The 20,432-nt window shown below is 38.6% G+C and overlaps 1 protein-coding gene across 3 annotated transcripts in view; it reads left to right on the forward strand.

Annotated features, from left to right (window-relative positions):
* Positions 1 to 19,250, forward strand: part of LOC107100546 (oxysterol-binding protein 1-like) — a 26,631-nt gene extending 7,381 nt beyond the window's left edge. Inside the window, exons 4-17 of one of the 3 annotated variants that reach the window (XM_015399067.1) lie at positions 5,698 to 5,860; positions 6,013 to 6,124; positions 6,388 to 6,571; positions 6,928 to 7,045; positions 7,656 to 7,713; positions 7,797 to 7,961; positions 12,164 to 12,409; positions 12,738 to 12,858; positions 13,135 to 13,238; positions 15,365 to 15,460; positions 15,555 to 15,742; positions 17,147 to 17,382; positions 17,503 to 17,541; positions 17,645 to 19,249. In XM_015399067.1, the coding sequence (XP_015254553.1) occupies positions 5,698 to 5,860; positions 6,013 to 6,124; positions 6,388 to 6,571; positions 6,928 to 7,045; positions 7,656 to 7,713; positions 7,797 to 7,961; positions 12,164 to 12,409; positions 12,738 to 12,858; positions 13,135 to 13,238; positions 15,365 to 15,460; positions 15,555 to 15,742; positions 17,147 to 17,382; positions 17,503 to 17,541; positions 17,645 to 17,787 (1,973 nt within the window). In that variant the 3' untranslated portion in view covers positions 17,788 to 19,249. Of the gene's footprint in view, positions 1 to 5,697; positions 5,861 to 6,012; positions 6,125 to 6,387; positions 6,572 to 6,927; positions 7,046 to 7,655; positions 7,714 to 7,796; positions 7,962 to 12,163; positions 12,410 to 12,737; positions 12,859 to 13,134; positions 13,239 to 15,364; positions 15,461 to 15,554; positions 15,743 to 17,146; positions 17,383 to 17,502; positions 17,542 to 17,644 lie in introns of all 3 variants that reach the window. The other 2 variants (XM_015399068.1, XM_015399069.1) reach the window with 2 other exon arrangements.
* The last annotated feature ends 1,182 nt before the right edge of the window (positions 19,251 to 20,432 follow it).

The following is a 20,432-nucleotide window of genomic DNA, read 5'->3' on the forward strand; positions in this document are numbered from 1 at the left end:
AAGCCCCATTTAACGAGTCTGTGCAGCATCTCAAACCAGATCGGACAGAGAATGCTCATATGACTTTAGTAAAAACATGCTGAGATCTACGTCTAAAGAAAAGAAAAACAGCAATAAATGTTGCTGGACTGTTTATTTGCTGACTGAGGCAGTGAGAGGTGAATCTCAGAGAGAGATCTGGGAAGTTTATCTTAGTTTTTCTTTTTTTTTCATAAAGAGGTGAGAAAAATACACCACGCTCACCTGCACTGTCTGCCCTTCATTATTATTATTTTTTTTTTGTGAGACTCAAAAGGATTAGTATTTTACTATATCTCCTTTTTCTCCTCTTTTTTTAAGGAGATATATTACTTTGAGATATTATATTTTTTTGACACAAGCCCACTTGCATAAAATCGTGTCTGGTGTGATCATCCCCATTGGCTGTCAATGATTGCTAAACGCCATGACCTCATCCGACACGATTATGTCGGCCCGGAGTTAAATTCGGGTTCAGTGTGTTCTGGCCTTTTAGGAAAAGGGAGCTGGTTGTTTATCCATGGTCAATTTAAAATAGGGATTTCCTGATAGTGCAGATGGAATACATTTATTGAGGCAAAAATTGTTCCTTTTTCAATCTCAACATAGAACATATTTGAGTATTTATTCTTTTTCAAATTATTTATACATGATACAACCCTAAGTCCCAGTTTGACTAGCATCAAACATGCATTTCCATCACGTAATGACATGAGTAAGGCTGATAGCTGTCCAATTTCAGTACAACAGTTCGGAGCTTCTCTGCTACGCATAAGTGTTTTTACTGTTAAACCCAGGAGCTACATTTTGCAGTATTCAGATTTACACTCAGACACTTTAAACATGGATTATAATATTATACACTAACAAAGGAATAATTTAAACCATTTGGTATTTATGAACACTTTGTCTGATTTTTGAAAGTTCAATAAAGTTAATTTGAGTGCTTTTTATACATCTAGACCAGAGTAGAACTAGTTCAGAAAAAACAAACAAACAAGAAAAACACAATGGTATTATTGATACCATAATAATAATAAAATGACTAAAAGGGATGTCTATCGGTGTGGGTTTGGCTCTTCTACTAGAAGTTAGGGCCTAGTTAAAAACACAAACATCAAACTCCCATTTCAGCTCTTGTGTGAATCACAAGCTCCTCTCTCACACTGCAAAAGACCAGTTAGTTATTCTGAGATTTGTTGTAGTTCTTTCTTTACCTCATTACTTTTGATTCTCCTCATGTTTCCTATCTGTTCTCCTCAGGACACAATCGATGTGTCACTGCTTCACCCCTTTTCTGAAGAATACGTGTTAGAAACCAAATGTTCAATAAACCTCTTCTCTATGTTTTAAAAAAAAATATTTCCTGGACTGTTTGTTAGTGGTCTAGATACAAAAAACAACAACACTATAATAGACCTTAATTTTTGCTAATAAGGTGAGGTTTTCAAAAACCTTAAAATGATTTTTAAAAATTCTGTTGTGGTTATAGAAAAAATAGATTTGGGGATATATCGTGATTTTTCGGTGCCCAATATAATATCGATCTTTCAGTTCCTAATATGGATTTTAAAATATCAAAACATTTTTACCTTAAACAATGAAGGTAAAATGGTTTACCTCTGCAACGCCACTTTGGCAGATAGAGCTGTAGAGCCCTTTTGCTGTGTGGGGCAGCGCCATCTCTGTAGTTAAGGTATTCATAGTGGAAGACGTGGACTGACTTGAACCCCAAACAACATCGATACAAGGATAACGAAATGATCAATATCTTCCAATGAACATATACATACTTTACATTCATACATTTGATTTTGATAGCTGGGAAAATATCTCAATATATAGTATCTGTCATTTCTATTCCTTACATTTTTAAAACAAACTTTACTCGTTACTCTCGGCTTCGGTTAAATGTTTATAAATATTTATTTCACGTCATGTGTGCCATCCAATGCAGATCACATGCACTATCCAAATCTAGTGAAAATTAGTGTAATTGGATGAGTCATATAACGCAAACACTCATTGGTTAGTTAAAGGAAATCATCTGAAGCACGCAGGTGTTCTTCAAACTGTAAACGTGAATTGTCTATGCCATGCTACAATGTTGGATTCAGAAAAAGTTGTTGAAATGTCTGAAAGGTCAGACACAGGCGAGAGTGTATCGGGAGATGGAGATGGAGACCAACAAGACCTCCCTGAAACAACTCAAACAACTTTTCGAAATAGTCATAAAATTGAGTTTTCAGTTCATATAGCGGCATCTGGCTGTTTTTTTTTCTTAAAGGTTACTTTACTTCAACTTTTACCAGAGTGTTTTTAAACTGCAGTATCTATACTTCTACTGAAGTAACGAATGTGTGTACGCTTGACACCACAGATTGTGACCAAAGTATCGTGGCATGTCTCCATGCTAATACTCACCCCTGGTACAGAATAATATAATATTGCTTTGACGTCTCTCAAAGTTGCAGTTTTTGAGTTTTACTGGGTCTGCTTCGACATATATGAAAAATAAAGGACTGAAATCATCAAAATCATCTAAAAAAAAAACAGAAACTGTTTTTAAAATATTCTGGTATTAGTTTGGAATGACATTATCCAGGTTCTGGGTGTATACATAGTGTAGTTTTTACTTTAGATAAAAGCTGCTTAAAAGAAATTTAATTAACCCCAAAATCATTTTTTTTATATTAGTTGTCTTGTAGTGCTTTCTAGATGTTCTGGGCATTGTTTTGAAAATTTACTGCACATTTGTTGCAATCTGGCCTTTGTGTCTAAAACAGTGTTCCCTGTCCACTTGCTCCTTCAACACTTAGTGATTTGCTTAGGGCGGGACAATTCAGAACCAACAAGTCTTGAGAGACAAGAATAACTATCACAACTTGAATTCTAGTGACAAAGTTAATGTCCGATCATTATACAAGATTAGAAAGAGGACCCCGCCCCCTACTTTTGTTACCTTTTAATGAATTATCCCTTCTTAATGATCTTTTAACAATTAAAATTTAAAGTCAAGCCTGAACTTCTATCGTTCTGATCTACTCAACACATGACATAATCTATGAAAGACCTTTCTGCCAAACCTGAAACATTGTTGGTACGTTGGTTTATGAGCGGCTCCGATAGCGAAATAATATTTTACTCCAAATACTTTCTAGCTTCAAAATATATATTAAAACTACTTTTTTACCCACTTATCATAGCAAATATAGCAAAACCGCACTCTGCCGTTGAACACAGGAGCAGCACAAGCATCTGGAAACACTTTACTGGACACGCTTCGGGATCATCAAGGATGCTCTTGACGCGCATCTGACCTTAATGTGTAAAAACATAAAAATATAAGGCAGCAGGTGCTTTTTTGCTGTCCAAAGTCCAGTGTGACTATAGCATTAGTCTGGCCTGGAGCAGGCTTCCAGCACCAGAGCCATGGAGATAGGCGAGTTGCCTCACCAGAAGGAAAAGCCAGTTGTTGCAACGAGCGTCCAGTAGTTTGGTCCATACAAAATACATGCAAATCTGTGACAGACCTAACTACACAACAAGGTACACAACCATAATGAAAAAGCTGACTGATTAAGAGGATTAATTAAAGACCTGTTCAGCTGACTCATATCTACTGTTTATAGATGTTTACGTTTCGTTTGCATGATCAAAGATGAATAGAGCAATGTGAATATCCTTTTCTGCTAATAAAATGTGACGCTATATATATAAATTTATACTGCCACGCTCTGCTAATGTCCATGGCAATGCTAGCGTGAGCAGCTAACTTCCCTCCAACTACTTAAGCTCTTTGCTCCTATGCCCTTTGAAAATTGTCTACAGTGGAGTTGTAAGAAATATCTTACATCTGTGGCTCTGGGCTGAACAATCATAATGGTAACTAATATGTTACTACTTTAATGAAACCAAGTGAAAGCATTATCACACCAGGATATCCAGAAAAGCAAGTTTTTAATCCATTCTCTTAGGGTTTTTAAACAGCCCTATGGCCCTTAAGAGCTGCATAGCATGCTGATGGTTGAGGCATGCCACACTGAAAAAAAAAAACAGAATTTAGAAAGGTCATTTTTTCTTAAAATAAGTGCACTTGTTCTTGAATTGAGAAAGTAAAAGAGACATTTTGCCAATGGAAGAAGACAATTTACATTTAAAATAAGAAAACACAATTACATTGTCTTATTTCAAGTCCATTTTGCCTAAATATCTTATTTCAAGTTCAAAGTACTAATTCCATTGGCAGGTCATCTTATTTACCTACTCAAATTAAGGGTAAATAAAATTAATTTCATAATTTTTTTACTCATTTGTGGATCATTTTTCTAGTGCATAAAAGAGATGCATCCAGTAGTCAAGAGGATAGGGGGCTGTGAAGGACATGGGTTGGGCACCTCTGCAACACTCAAATGTGATCACAAGATGTGGTCCAAAAATATTCTCATATTTTCACCTTCTAACTTCTTTATAGATCATCTGAATATAGGTTAGGGGTTAGTCAAGATCAAAAATATAGCCCATATAGATTTTTTCTTGCTTTTAATCTAGCAATTTGATGTGTTATGATGTTTGCTGTGTCACTTGTTAGCGAACATATCTGTGTGGAGGAAGCCAGGGTTTGTGGCATAGGGAATAAACTGTTTCACTATGATGGACAGTTTAACTCAGGCTGATGGCAGCACTTAAAAAGTTAGTATAGGGTGCATTTTGCATGCAGCAGCATCCTCTAGTTTCTTAAATGTCTGGATTAATGTCACAGGAACATTCTGGCTGCCGTGAACTTCTCAAAGCCCAGATTTAGTAATATCATACCCTGAAAACATGGTAGTGATGGAATCATGCTCACACTTTTTTTTTTAGATGGAGCCTAATGTTTTTGTCCGGGTGAACTAAGATTTTGAATTGTTCTAAATCAATGTTCTTTGTTTCTAAAAAAAAAAAAAAAAAATGAAGTACAGTCTGTTTCCGTTTTATATTTTGCACCAAACAGATTAGTGTGTTATCTGTGTTCCATTTTTCTGTTTTGTTTTTGGCTACATTTTGCCCATTTTGCAGGATGTATGGCATAAGTTTAAAGGTTCAAGAAGCCCTTAAATTATTTATTTAGATCTTTTACTTTTGAGAAAGCCAGGCATTTTTAAATTATTTTTAAAGAAATTATTATAGAAGACGCTTGTCTTGCTTGTGCTTCATGACTTTTAGTCAGGCAGGTGTAGACATGTTTTAGGAAAAGCTTCTTTATAGTCAAAGCTCTACTCCATTAGAATTTAAGATGTAAATATAAATTCTTAGCAACACAAATGCTTCAAATGAAAAGTGAACTTTGAGACCTTCAATTCCCCCCACATATTTGAGCGAACTATGTCCATGCACACATTCTTTGGCCTGCATATTCGAGATTCGAGAACTTTATACTTAAAGAGAAAGGATTTAAGGTAATTTAGAGGTCAAAGCTCCCCCTTGTGGTCAGAAAAGACATGTCATAAATTATATTTACTTTTATCCCCTTTTTTCTATTTTAAAGTTTTTATGATTATGTTGCATTCATATTTAACATCTAACTCCCCTAAGTTAAATGTTAAGTCCAGTTTCTTTTTTTTGTTGTTGCTATCTTTGCATCCTTACAAGTCATAAAATCTTTTTTTTTTTTCCTAAATTTGCTCTAATTGTAAACAGACGACTCGGGTGACGACTTCCCCTCATCATCGGTGGGCGGAGGACAGGGTGGGGGTTCCCAGAACTCGGAGGTCCAGTCCACACTCAGAACGCTTGGCAGTAAAGTGGAGGATCTCAGCACCTGCAACGATCTGATCTCAAAGCACGGATCTGCCCTGCAGAGGTCAGTGTAACACAGCTCATCACCTTACAGACGGCATCACTCAGACTTTGTTTTTCCAGTTTTACTTCTGACTGAATTATTTTACTAAGACTTAAACCTTAAACAGAATACAACCCTTTTAGTAAATCTGTCTTGATGCATATGTATTTCAGGTCTTTATCTGAACTGGACAGTTTACGGCTGACCGGAGAAGCTGGGGATAAAATTCGTCAGGTGACAGAAAGAGCCACGCTGTTCCGTATAACCTCTAATGCTATGATTAATGTAAGTGTCACCCGCTCCATCTATGAAGATGTTATGATAAAAGGATTGTGGTAATTCATGTTATTTGCTTAATTAACAAAAAAACAAAACATTTTTTCTTTATAATGCCACTCCTAAAGCTGCATAAAACACTTAATAATAACTTATTATACACTAAAGCTGGCCTTTCTTATAATATTTTTTGTTTGATAAAACCAAAAATATTCCTCCTTTCTTTTATATCAACCTCTTTTTATTTTGTGTATTCTGTGTATTGCCCCCAGGCCTGCAGGGACTTCCTGACCCTGGCACAAACTCACAGCAAGCGATGGCAGAAAGCCTTGCAAGCCGAACGAGAGCAGAGGGTCCGGCTGGAGGAGGCCTTGGAGCAATTGGCCAAACAGCACAATCACCTGGAGCGAGCTTTCAGAGGGGCCTCGCAGGCTCACAGCAGTGCGGACAATAAAGGTGAAGGTGACTCACAGTGGATCACACCTATTTGTTTCTCTTTCTGTTGCTCACTCATCATAGCCTTTTAAATCTGGCTTTGCCAGAAATCCTCAATCAGCAAACTGATGATTCATACATGATAATTAACTTAAACAGATGCATTTTTATGTTGCATTTCTAAGCATTTTCACTTTAAAACTTCAATAACATCACATTTAAACTCGCCTGCTGTCTGCTCCCTACCATTAATCCCACAAAACGTAATGGCGATATACACGTTAGAGTTCCCTTGATGACAGCGGCTGCTACTGAGCTGAATCCTTACCGTTTTCCATTGAAGTGAAAGAAAAAATGAGCCAATTGTTATTTTTCAGGTGCTGCTGGGCCTGGAAAAGGTGAGGCCAGCGACGAGGATGACGATAACGAGTTTTTCGATGCGATGGAGGACGCACCTGAGTTCATAACCGTACCTGCAGACCCTCAGTTTCACAAGTCAGTGTCCCTTTCTTCAAGCACATCACAGATTTATCAAACATATTTCCTCCTTTCTTTGTATTTTGTCTTGCATGTAAATGTTTGTTGTGGGACACTCTGAGGTCGTTAATAAAAAAGCCTTTTTTAATGTTTTTTTCTAATGTTTATAACTTCCGAGTTTTGTTAACAGAAGATCAAAACTGATTCTTACTATTGTATAGATATTAGAGAATTGTTAAAATAGTGAAATGAGATTTATTCACGCTGCCTGTTTTTCCTTTTGTTTTGTAAATGAGGAAAACATTTTCAAATGTCGCTGCTCGGCAGAGGTGCTGGCTTTCAGTTAGCCAGCTAACCAAAGGTTTGCAGCAACATGTGGGGGAAGAGTCCGCATCATGTTGGGCTGATTATTTATACAGCCTTAAAAAAAAAAAGAAACAAAACAACTAAAAGAGAATAAAATAATATTGCTTTCATTGTTTGAAATGATGTTAAATCTTAACAAAGAGTGTAATAGAAAAAGGTGTTACAGCTGTGTTTTACCCTCATCGATGTAGCTTAAAGTACTTAGAAACATCCAACTAATGAATCACTTATACAACATTTCTTTTTTTTCCATTTCTTTCAGACGTTCAAGCAGCAATGCGAGTGGTTTGAATAGTGACATGTGTTCAGATGATCAGTCGGTAGGTCTTCGTTTCTTGCTTGGGTTTTTTTTTTTTACAAACATGAAAAACTCCATTTAATCAGAGACGTTTCCTGCGCGCAGCTCAATGAGGAGCCTCTGGCAATGAACCAGGAGTCCCCTTCACAGGAGCTGGTGCCGCTGAGGAAGAGACGAACGCGCATCCCAGACAAGCCCAACTACTCTCTGAACCTCTGGAGCATCATGAAGAATTGCATCGGCAAAGATCTGTCCAAGATACCAATGCCAGTGAGTAGTTAATTACACTAAACTGGCATCAGCTTTTATAGTTCAGGGGAAAACCAGAGAGGTAATAAATTGACAAAATAATTTTCTTCATATGAAATACTTAAAAGGAAGTGCACAGGGCGTTGGCACAGACGAGAAGGAAGAAGTTGGTTATTTTCTTCTCTGTGCGATAAACCAATATTATAACTATGCTCCACTTGAAGGATGTTAATCAGATATTTCTACTTATCTGTGGGACATGGTATTACACCCAGGTGCTCCTCAGTTAATTTAATTTGATCTGTAATCATTTTGCTCATTCAAAGAAAAAAAAAAAAAGTCAAAGTTTTTGAATTAAGCTGAACGTGCAGAGAAGCTACAGGCCAAAGCAGTTATAGCCGCTTTATTTATAGAGTGCCTTATAAAGCCTGGCGTACACTGTGCGATTTTTATCGGGGCGATTTTTACAGTCCTGTCTTTCGAATCTTTCGATCGGGCCAACTTTATGCCTGATCGGGGGGTTACAAGGGGCAATCAGCCCATCACGGCCACCTCCCTATCAGGAATCGTGAGGTTGGGAGAAAATCAAAACAAGTTTGCAAATCGTTCAGTAACATGCTCAAACAAGGATTCTTCTTTTTCTTCTTCCTCTCAGATGTAAACACAGCAGCATGGCAGAGATGCAGTGAGTGAAATGTAGTTCTGTCTGTAAAACTGAAAGACCGTAGTAGCCACATTTGCTCAGCCATATCTTTTGTTTTTTTTAATTATCGTCGCCTTTTCTTTTTAGGGCTTTCAGCACAAATTGCAGCAATTGCCAAGGCAGCGTGTTTCACTATAGTGAGCTTAATATTTCCCTTCTATTTGTTTGGCTTCGGATAGACGAGTCAGAGCAACTCCATCTCTGCTTTTTAGTCATGCGGTGTGAGCAGGTAGATCACACATAAATCGTGAGCTCTGAACTCACACTGCGGTTTATTCGTACAGTGTGAGCTGTAGCTGCGTACAACGACTGAAAAAATCGCACAGTGTACGCCCGGCTTTAGAGCCACAGCGGAAGCAAAGAGCAGAACAAAGCTAAACACTAAAACATCCATTAAAATAAAAAGAATATATAAATAGAGTTTAGGAACAACTAAAAAAAAACAACACAAAAAACAATTTAGGTTCACTCTCGGTCATTCTATTTATACCATAAATATGAGTCATGTCAAGCAAAGGACAAAAAGACTTTTTTAATCTATGTAAATATCACTTCCTTTGAAGCAGTTTTGGGTCTGAGTTTCCCTCGTCCTCCATGTTCATCTGTTCCACTCTGTTGATTTTGGCCCATTTTTTGACACATTCCGTTTTGAATTACTTACTTTACCCTAGAATATTTCTTACACATTTTATTAGAATAACAAATCAAAGCAAGTACTGAGTGCCTATAAGTAGCTGCTAGATTTTAAGTTTATTATTCTTATACATGTTTTTTTTTTTATGTTTTACTTGAGCTTTATCTGTTAAATCTGGTAAGAAATAAACCATGTGTATTTAAAAGTGAATCAGCTTTTAAATACACATTTATGTAAATCAAGCCTTGAACAATGACTAACATTGACCATAAGGGTGATTAAAGGTTTAAACATAACAGCCTGAAGCAGTATGACCTTGTTGCCTTTATTTTTATGACAATAGCAAAAACTTTTACACAATCTGATCTTAGGACTAAAACACGCCGCAGGGCCTTTTTACATTTCTTGGCACACGGCTCAGCTGTTAAAAGCCTGTTAAACAACAGGCTTTGATCCTCATTCCTGCAGAACCGGCACAGTGACAATCTTTAGGAGCCAAACTATGAACCAGAATAGAGTAGCTCAATAATGAGTTATTAAGACTTGTTTATTTAAAATACAAAGGAGGTCATCATGCCTGACGTCTCTGTATTGAATTTCTTCCTTTCTAAGGAAAGATTTTTTCTCAGCTGCTGCTTAATTTTGAGACATTGGCTATGCTGTAACACTGATGAAATGTGGATGCAGCTTAAGGTTCGCATGTTGCTTGATTTGAGATATTTCTGCACATCAAAAGCTGTTTTTGATTCATATATTTTATCCATTTTAAGCGATTCATTAAAGAGACAGACTTATTAGAAAATTTGACTTTAATTTTCGTAACCAGTTAAAAGGCTCAGTGTTGCTCTCCTTTTTCTGGGGGAAAATTGTGTCGTTAAACTTGTAAAACTGCATCACAATGATAGAATCTCTTTTGCCCAAAAGAACATCAGCGCTCATGATGCATTCATGCATTTGGCATCTTCAAAACCACATCAGCCATCGCCACGTGGAGCTTCCACAAACTGTTAAATTAACTTTGTTTTACTGTCCTCTAAAGGGTGGAGTTCTCCATGTTGCTTTTACATCTTTTTTTATTTTTATGTACTTGCCCTTAAATGGTTAGGATGCAGAACTTTGAACCTCCAGCCTCTTTAGCGCTGAGATTTTCTGGCTGTTCCCTCCTTCGTTCACACAGAACTTTGAAGTTGGCAAACTTCTTTTTATATTCAAAGCCTTGACATAACATTTCTAGATTATGAATCCTCTTTTTATTAGTATTTAAATGTTCTTAACTAACATTTCTTTGCTTAAATAGCAACATGAGGCCATATTTTAAAGTAATTTTGTGTTTTCAGCGCAAAGGCACAGCAGAATTACAAGTTAGGCTGCCCTGACTCTCAGGAATTAATAGCCCAACCTCGCTCAGTGTCTGTCAGTTCATGTTGAAGTGTTGCATTGTGTGGTTTTTAAGAACAGGGGAGTGGATTCACTTTTTGGCTGCAAACGATCCACACATAGAAATTTCTACATGTTTAAATTTGTTCTTATGTCAGAAAAGAGGTATGAGGAAGTTTATTTTGAACTAGAGATCTGATTCACGGCTTTGTTTTCTTCTTTGGCTGCCATCCCAGTGAAGGTCTTGTTATCATTTTCATATTGTGCTTATTTCTGGCACTAATTTGAAATCCTCATGTCTGCAAACCTGCCCACACACAAAACCACACTCAACGCTTTGGTATGGAAAACGAGGAGGAAGTAGTTGTTATGGTTTAAAGTGTTGATGATGAGAGCTGGACACACACAATTATAAAGAAATGGAAATGCTCTATTGCGGTATTTTATAGAGCTATGGTAGCTGTAGAGGGGTTTGGCTGAAGAGACTCAGCCAAGTAGGGATGTCAAAAACTTAACAGAAACTGTTTTTTTATAAAACTGTTGAGGGGGACCTCAAAAGTATTGTGGAGGATTTTTGTGAATAAAAAAAAACCCACCCTCTCCGCTTTAAAAAAAACACACCGGCTCCCGAGAGGGAACGTGTATTAAACGCGTGGGAGAACATGCAAAAGCCCATTTCTCGTCGTGCATGCTCTGTTTAAATGTTGCTGTTTCCAGCGCTCATACAAACTTGGCATGTCTAAACGTCCGCCCTAACCCATAAATCCCTCATTCACTATATAGAGCGGGGACTATATAGTGGACTTTATAGCCAACTCAGTTAACTGACCATTCGGACAGATGATTGCCACTTTTTGCTCCCAGTTGCTCATGTAACTCCTCCTCCACTGCGCGGTACCTGTGCCATCTTTGTTATTAGTTGCCACTGCCAGGTGGCGACAGCGGATCACTGTGACAGCATTATCCCATAATTCTTTGCGAGGAGAGCTCTCCACGCAAAGCATTCCAGGTTATAGCTGCCTCTTCTGAGGCCTTTCTTTTCTTTTCATACACTTGGTAGACCTTTTTCTCTTACAACCCTCTGCCATTATCAAAGAACCGCAGTGAGAAAGGTGAGCTTCAATGACTGGTTGAAACTAAAGCTCACCACAGATATACGCCTTTGACAGTTATTGACAGTTAGCAGGTCCACTTATTTAAATGATCCACCCGGAAATAAACTGGAAATATACTGGCACAAGATTTCAATGGAAAGCAATGTCAGATTTGCATCAAAGCAATGCAGACATGTTCAAAACAGATTGGATAAAATCAAGATTCAGCACTGTGTGCAGGTGCTTCAAGCATGGCTTGAAAAGATTTAGGACAGACCTTTCCTAATTATCCTAAAGAGTCTCACCAAGGGTAACTAAATAAAAAGTCACTTGCTGTGTTTCCTTGTCGGCTCAAGAAGCCTTGGGCTTAACTCTATGCTCTATTTGTTCACTTGTATGAAATGCTTCTCTCCAGGTGAACTTCAACGAGCCCATCTCCATGCTGCAGCGGCTGTCCGAGGACCTTGAGTATCACGAGCTGCTGGACAAGGCGGCCAAGTGCCACAGCTCCCTGGAGCAGATGTGCTACGTGGTGGCCTTCTGCGTGTCCGCCTACTCCACGACAGTGTACCGCACGGGGAAACCCTTCAACCCTCTGCTGGGAGAGACATTCGAGCTGGACCGCCAGAGAGAGAGCGGCTACCGCTCCCTCTGTGAGCAGGTACTTGGGTAAAATAAGAGGAAAATAATCATGCAGAATTGTTGAATATGACGAGCAGTGAAAGCCTTCATTGTTTTATCAATGGCTTCCAAGTAAGCAACAAAAAAAAAACATGCATTGTCACGCACACAATGTTAGGGATTAAAGCTTTGTGTTGCCATGCAGTCGATCGAATAATAGGCGGGAATTCTTTAATCTCTTTGAGGATGTAGATTTACTGAATGTCTGTTTTGTAATAGTCATTGTGCTTTAACTCCAGCTAGACAGCCACCCCGCATAATTTCTCCATATGAATTATTTTTTTAAATCGATTCATTTCCTTCACCAGGTGAGTCATCACCCCCCTGCCGCGGCGCATCACGCAATCTCTGACCGTGGGTGGACCCTCAGGCAGGAGATCACTGTTGCCAGCAAGTTTAGAGGCAAATACCTGTCAATCATGCCCTTAGGTGAGAGGTGATTTATAACAATCTGAAGTTGTTGTTGGGTTTAGTCCAGGGTGTGATTCAGTTTCTGCATTTTTTGTATGGTTGATAAAACAAAAGGACTACAGCAAATGGACATAGTGTTTATTTTTTGTTTCTTTGTTTCTTTTTTTTGCATAATCTGACATTGCTAGGGACATTTCTGACACACCTGTGTTCTTTTTTTCTGTTTGTTATTAGTCAGTAATGCGGTTACAGGATACTTAGTCTTCTTTTTTGTTGCACTCATTTTCTCCACAGGCACAATTCATGCCATTTTTGAGAAGAGCAACAATCACTACACATGGAAGAAGGTTACCACCACAGTACACAACATCATAGTTGGGAAGCTGTGGATTGATCAGGTGAGTGTTGGGTACCCTGTCTAAATTTAAGAAAAAAAGTTGAAACTTAAATGGGACCTTTACACCATTTACTGTACCAAACTGTACCTTTGAACTTAACAGTTCAATGGTTCCAATAAAAATAAAACTGTTTTGGAGAACCAGTTTTTCAATTAGTTATCAGGAAATGATTCTAGCTTGACAATAATCAAGCTGGGGATAAGAAACCTTTTGTGTCTTTTCTATTGATCATTCAGGTTATGTTTTTTTTTTTCTCTTTAGAATATTCTCATAGCCTGTGGAAGAGACACAGACTAGAGACCTGCAGCCAGATAAATTTTACACCAATGCTTGTCTGCATATTCATTGTTTAACACCAGGCCGATATGTTTTACCAAGTAAATCTAAAAATGAAACTGTTTACGAACTAGTTCCTTTGCGTTTCTTTTTAGCATTTGCATTAAAAACCCAAAACAAATAAGTTTCAAAATCTTTTTATAAAGTGTCAATATCGGTCTTTGAGTTTTTCTTGAGTTCTATACTACAAATCTGCTGCTTTTTAATTTTCTTCCTTTGCTTTGCAGTTTTATGACTTAAAGACCTTATTCAATTTAATAAAACACCTCAAGCGACTTTTGCTTGAGAAATATAGATGATGCAACTGAGTATCCCAGGCTGCACAGGGTTTACTGTACAACTTCCTCAGCTTTCTACTTTGCACAAAGGTTATAATATAATAAAATGACAACTGGTTCGGTCTCGACTGAAAGTGTTTACCCCATGGCATTTATATTTATGTAAACTTAAATGGATAATTATTTTCAAATAGAAATAAATGGGATTATTATTCTTTTTTTAATGTATTGATAATTCCTTATTTGATTTCTTAAAAACTGAGAAACTCTGAGCACATCTGGGTGTTTTTTGGAGCTACTGAAAGCGTAAAAGTTTTAAATGTTTTCATAGCATCTGTAAAAACAACAAAAAAAAAACGTAATGTGAACATGACCAAATGGTCTCGTCACTGACAGCTGCCTAACTGACTTTGCCCGCCCGCCCACACACACAAACACACACATTCCTGCTGGTCTTTACTTGTTCTATACTTGCAAAAATCAGAAATTCGTGTTCAAGCAGCAAAACGCACATAAAAGTTCTGCCTAGTTACCTACTGGAGTGTTAAGGGCGCACACTTAATATTTCAGCTCGGTTTACTGGGTTTGTTTGCTGGGATGACTTGCAGTTCCTGTCTGTTGGCACCATTGTTGGCCTCGAAACCGAGGCAACACCCAGTTAGCTAGTAAAATGCCAGGTTTGTCAGCTGGCAGAAGTGATGTCTTCATCATCTGACTCACCGAACTGCCTAGATGTTTGTTTTTTTAAAGACATTTTCACCTTCGGTTTGTATTGGTATAAATCTGATAACCTTGTGGAAAGGAATAGAAATAAAGAATTTATGTTTTTCTGTATTTATGGTAAATGGTAAATGGCATGTACTTATATAGCGCCTTTATTCAAGTCAGGAGACTTGACCAAAGCGCTTTACACTAAATTCATTCACACACACACTCACACACTGATGGTGGCAAGCTACATTGTAGCCACAGCTGCCCTGGGGCTCACTGACAGAGGGAGGCTGCCGTATACTGGCGCCACCGGGCCCTCTGACCACCATCAGTAGACAATGCAGATTTATGCTGATGATATACTGATAAAACTGATTTATAAGTGGAAATCTGGGATTATTGAGGCCTGTTTGAATGAGGGCGGCCATTTTTGTTGCATTAATGGCAACTAGAAGATTCAACTAGAGATTCAAAAATGTTTGCCGGGTTTTTTTTTTCTCTTCTCCATGTAAATACGTATATAGTTTTGCCTAAGAATTATTCCACAATTGGCACTGCTAAGCACCAGGTTGGAGCATGGAGCACAGTAAACCAACAATCTTTGTAACAAGACTGAGCCTGGACAAACGAACCTGTTACAGTGGAAAATATAAAAACATATCTGTAGTGAAAAAGTGAAAAAACTTAATTAAATCTAGCTGGTAGAATATTGCTATGTTAACACATTTACATTTAATTGGTTGTTATGAAGCAGATAATTTCCTTTTTTTGTGTTAACTAACTCTTTCTGTCTCGCCTCAGTCTGGAGAAATCGACATAGTAAACCACACCACAGGAGATCGCTGCCACCTGAAGTTTGCTCCCTACAGCTACTTTTCCCGAGACGTAGCCAGAAAGGTCAGGAAGACACAGAAGCACCTTTACATAGCAAATCCTTTTTTTTTTTTTTCCCTGCTTTTGTTACTTTGAGCTGCGTGTCCTGTGTTTAAAGGTGACGGGGGTAGTGATGGATAAAGACGGGAAGGCCCACTACGTGCTGTCGGGCACATGGGATGAGAAGATGGAGTTCTCCAGGGTCATGCAGAGCAGTCGAGGAGGAGAGAACGGCGCCGAGGGCAAACAGAAAACGGTTTATCAAACCCTCAAGGCCAGGGAGCTTTGGAAAAGACACCCTTTACCGTAAGGACTTATCTTTTGCAGAGCTTTGTGAAGCCTGTCGTGCAAGGTCAGAGGTGATGCATAGCTAAACATTTAATAACTGTTGTTTATTTGAGCCACTTCTTTTGTGGAGTTAATTATAGGTTTTACTGCACAACCTTTTAATAAATCCTGAAGGTGAAAGTTTAGTGCCAGCACGAGTCACTGTCACAAAAATGATTTAAGTTTAAATCATTTTAGCTGACCAACTAAGTTACAATTGAGCCTGAAGTATCAAAGTAAAACAGAAAAATGACAATTCATTGCACACTAATTAAACAATGTTTTAACTTTAAGAAGGAAATCACACCCTTACATTTCATTGGACTACCTAGCTTTATTTCTTATGTATCAGCAATGAGTTTATATAGTATTAATAGACACATGCAGCAGTCGTGGCCTATTTATGCTGACCTAGATAGATCGTCACATATTTTAAAGTAGGATTGGCCACCTTACGTCTACAAAGAGCTATTTTTCCTGGAGTACTATTTCCAAGTGGATTACCAATTGTTATAGTCTTAATAGAGAAAATGCGGCACACATTCTAACATGCGTGAGTAATTAGTGTCATTACAGATAGAGATCAGAATGTACAGAACTTAAAAAGGATAAAATACTCTGGGATCAAACTCATGGCTCTCACCTTCTCAACAATCAATGTTAGAAGTGTGACTGTACAGAACTTAAAAAGGATAAAATACTCTGGGATCAAACTCATGGCTCTCACCTTCTCAACAATCAATGTTAGAAGTGTGACTGTACAGAACTTAAAAAGGAAAAAAAAACAGCTGTGAATAAACACCTGCATCTCTGGATTGCACGTAGACTGATAGGAAGGTTGAAAGGTAGAGGAAAGTCCAGTTTCTCAGGTGGCAACAGTATCTCTAAATGTGTCTGTCTCGTTATCAAAGAGCAATGTCTCCTTTTTTACTCATCAAACCTTGTTATATATTCTAGTGGAAGCGTCATGATAATATAACTTAATTTACTAGAATCCATTGCTACTCAAACTTTGTTTGACTTCATGGTCAGCAGAATGTTGTGGTCTCCTTCCCTCAGCCTTAAAATCCAGGGTTTATCCAAGAATCCTGCACCAGAATTGTCTTCTCACTAAAAGATGACTCAAAAGAAATCAATGTTTTTATATATAGTTTCTTGTTAGACAGCATGAGTCAAGGACAATCTTTGAATTTCTTTGAACAACAAAAGTTGCCTAACTTTTTGTTTGTCTCTACAAAGACGTAAAGTTTTCTGGTTCCTAGCCTTGGTTGTTTGAGGTTGATTCACATAAATATAACCTAAAACAAGTCTAACAGCTCAAGTGTAAATAGTTTGCTACCATCTGATTTATGCCATGATAGGCTGAAGTGTTTGTATTTGCAGCGACGGAGCAGAATCCATGTACTACTTCACCGCTCTGGCTCTGACCCTGAACGAGCCCGAAGAGGGGGTGGCGCCCACCGACAGCCGGCGCAGGCCCGATCAGCGCCTGATGGAGGACGGTCGCTGGGAAGAGGCAAACGGCGAAAAACAGCGGCTGGAGGAGAAGCAGCGCAGCGCCCGGCGTGAGAGGGAGCGAGAGGCTGCGAGCCAGCGGGCCTCAGGCCAGTCCGAGGAAGGTAAGAAGAGAGCGCGCTAGCTTCCTGGTTTGGGTTTCTATACGGCTATCTTTGGGGAAAACCTGTAGCTAATTAGATAAAAACAAATCTCTGTGATCCCGCCCTTCTCTCTTCTAAAAGCTGTCGATGAGGATTCTTTTGTTGATCACTCCATGAAAAGCAAGTATCCCTCTTCTATCTGCCCACAGTCACTACCTCCCCCCCTCTTTCTATATCTATAAAAATGTCCCCCACACGTTTTCACAAGCCGTCTCTCTTACAGGTGCACCCCATGACACCCACAAAGCGCTGTGGTTCGAGAGCTGTGAGGACCAGATCACAGGTGAGCGAGTTCACATCTACAAGGGAGGCTACTGGGAGGCAAAGGAGCTCGGCACCTGGGAGGGCTGTCCGGACATATTCTGACCCCTGAAGCGCTCTGATTGGACTGAAGCACATCGCAGCCGCACGGACGGCTCCACAACGTCCCGATTGTCCCCCCGCTTGGCGGCTGCTTCCCTACAGCGGCTCTCTGTTCTAAGAGAACCACCCCTTCACCGCCACCTTCACCATCCCCCCGGATGGTCGCTGTTGTCTAAGAGGCACAGAGACGTAGAAGGATCTGGCCTTCTACATCCTACCAAGTCTCAGAATCGGTATCCCCTTCGTCATGTAAACAAGAGGACTGGGAACGATTTATCATCTTTTTCTTTTGTTTTTTAGGTTTCTTAGTTGGCTCGGTGCGGGCAAATAAGCAGTGCTTCCAAATTAATTTGAGTCTGTGTCCAAGTCAGATAAGAGGCTTCTCTTTCCTGTGTGATGAAACAATCCACACAGCACCATCTAGTCTGGTCGTAACGCTAAGAAAAAATAAATAAATGGGTAAAACCTGGCTAATATATACAGTTATATTTAAATATGCTTAAACTTTGATTGAAATGTCAACTGGTGGCCTTGGAAATGTTTCTGTTTCTCTCTGATTTAGTGTCTTAATATAAAAAAGTGAAGGTTTGCTTGTTGGTGTGCTTGTGAGTAAGCCATCCTATATGCTGTTTCATTTCTAAAAATTCCCAGCTGCCATGGATCACAGTGTGCTGGAGAAAAGACTTGATCTTCTAGAACACTTACTGACCATCAACACTGTCATTTTATAAATGGAAGATTTTTTTTTAACAAGGACTAAAGGAAGATAAAACTGTAAAAATAAGAATCATAACTCGGTTACAAGGTTTAAAGATGTATCGCCTTAAAAAAAAAAACAACCATCCTGGTCTCATCCGCTGTGTCGTCTGATAAAAGAACAAAATACCTGCATTCATATGTAGTTTCTTGTACAAACATTTTAAAAGTTTTGGAAATTAACAGCAGGTTGGGTATTTTTTTCACTTGCATCTCACTTAAATATTTCTATTCAGTGCTGAATAAAAATAGGAATGATGGGTTTGTAAAGTTTGGGTACGCAAAGGAGAAGTTAAAAACAAATATTTGAGGTGAAAGTAGATATAACAACCCCCCGCCCCTCCCCTGTTTGTCTGCTGAGGAGTATTGTTTATATGCAAGTTTAATTTAACACCAAAAACAAGTCAAAATGTTTCCTCATGCGTTGGTGTGTGTGTGTGTATGGGTGTGGATTTAATAAATTTGTAAGTGTACTTAAAAATGAAGAATTCAGACACAAAGATGTGGCGGATCACAATGAATTTATACATGTATAGAAATTCACGTTCTAGTGTTGACAAATGTAGGTTTTTTTTTTTGTTTTTTGGTTCTTGTAAAGTGGGAGGACTGTCTTCATTTTTCAGAGAAAAAGGGAATTATGTACTTGACTCAGAGTAGGGACTTGACATTGTTCAGTATTTTGTATTAATACAAAAAAAAATCTGTAATAAATACTGAAATGTCAAATATTTTCTCATTTTGATCTTTTATTTGATGGGTACATGTTTATTAAAGCAACGATGTTCAAACATATTTGAAATCTTTTAAATAAAAATGTAGTATTTTTTTATAACTGCATTATTTTCAGTATGATCTCGGCATAGAATATAATTTAAAACCCTTATTCTCACATATAAAGCCTTAAATGGCCAAGTTCCATCTTACATCAGAGATCTGATTGTTCCTTATGTTTCTAACAGAGCACTTTGCTCTCAATCTGCAAGTTTACTAGTGGTTCCTAGAATTTCTAAAAGTAGAACGGGATGCATACGTTTTAGTAATCAGGCTCCTCTCCTGTGGAACCAACTACCAGTTTTAGTTCGTGAGGCAGAAACCCTGTCTACTTTTAAGACTAGGCTTAAAACCTTCCTTTTTGACAAAGCTTATAGTTAGTGGCTCAGGTTATTCTGAGCTATCTCTATAATTATGCTGCTATAGGCTTAGACTGCTGGAGGACATAGGGACCCATTTTTCATTATTCTGCTTCATTCTATCTATTCTCCCATCCTACGTTCTGCTTTCTCTGCTTTTTCTCATAGTAGCTTCATTTGTTCTGTTCCTGTTTGACGGTGACGCCATCCTGGACAGAAATATCTGCTGTGCTGCTGCCATCAACACCTTTATTTATAAATGTTGGACTTTGGCCTGTTTTTAAGTCTAGTCCCATTTCTCTGACTGACTGGCTTGCTGGATGTCCTCTCGTCATCCTCTGATGTGGGAGTTGGCTCGGAGCTCGTCTGCGAGGCTGTGTGTCTCCAGGACAATTCCGCCTGTGAAGCTGGTTGACAGTTGCTTTTTGTATCTCGGCTTCTTTCCTCTTGAACCCCAGTCGGCCTCAGCAGATGGCCACTCACACTTAGCCTGGTTCTGCTGCAGGTTTCTTCCTGTTAAAAGGGAGTTTTGCTCTCCACTGTCGCTACAAGCATGCTTGGTTTGAGGGATCGCCTTCAGGTCAACATAGATAAACTGCCTAAATTAACTGAATTGAATTGTAGCTACATTAGCTTAGAAGAATGGTGGTGGACTCATTTGCAATTTGTTCACAAACCTACAGAGACAAACAACCACTCACTCTCACACCTAAGGAGAATTTAGAGAAGCCAATTAACCTAACAGTCATGTTTTTGAACTGT

Source organism: Cyprinodon variegatus, unplaced genomic scaffold (assembly GCF_000732505.1).
Source record: "Cyprinodon variegatus isolate N-32 unplaced genomic scaffold, C_variegatus-1.0 Scaffold985, whole genome shotgun sequence".
NCBI lineage: Eukaryota > Metazoa > Chordata > Actinopteri > Cyprinodontiformes > Cyprinodontidae > Cyprinodon > Cyprinodon variegatus.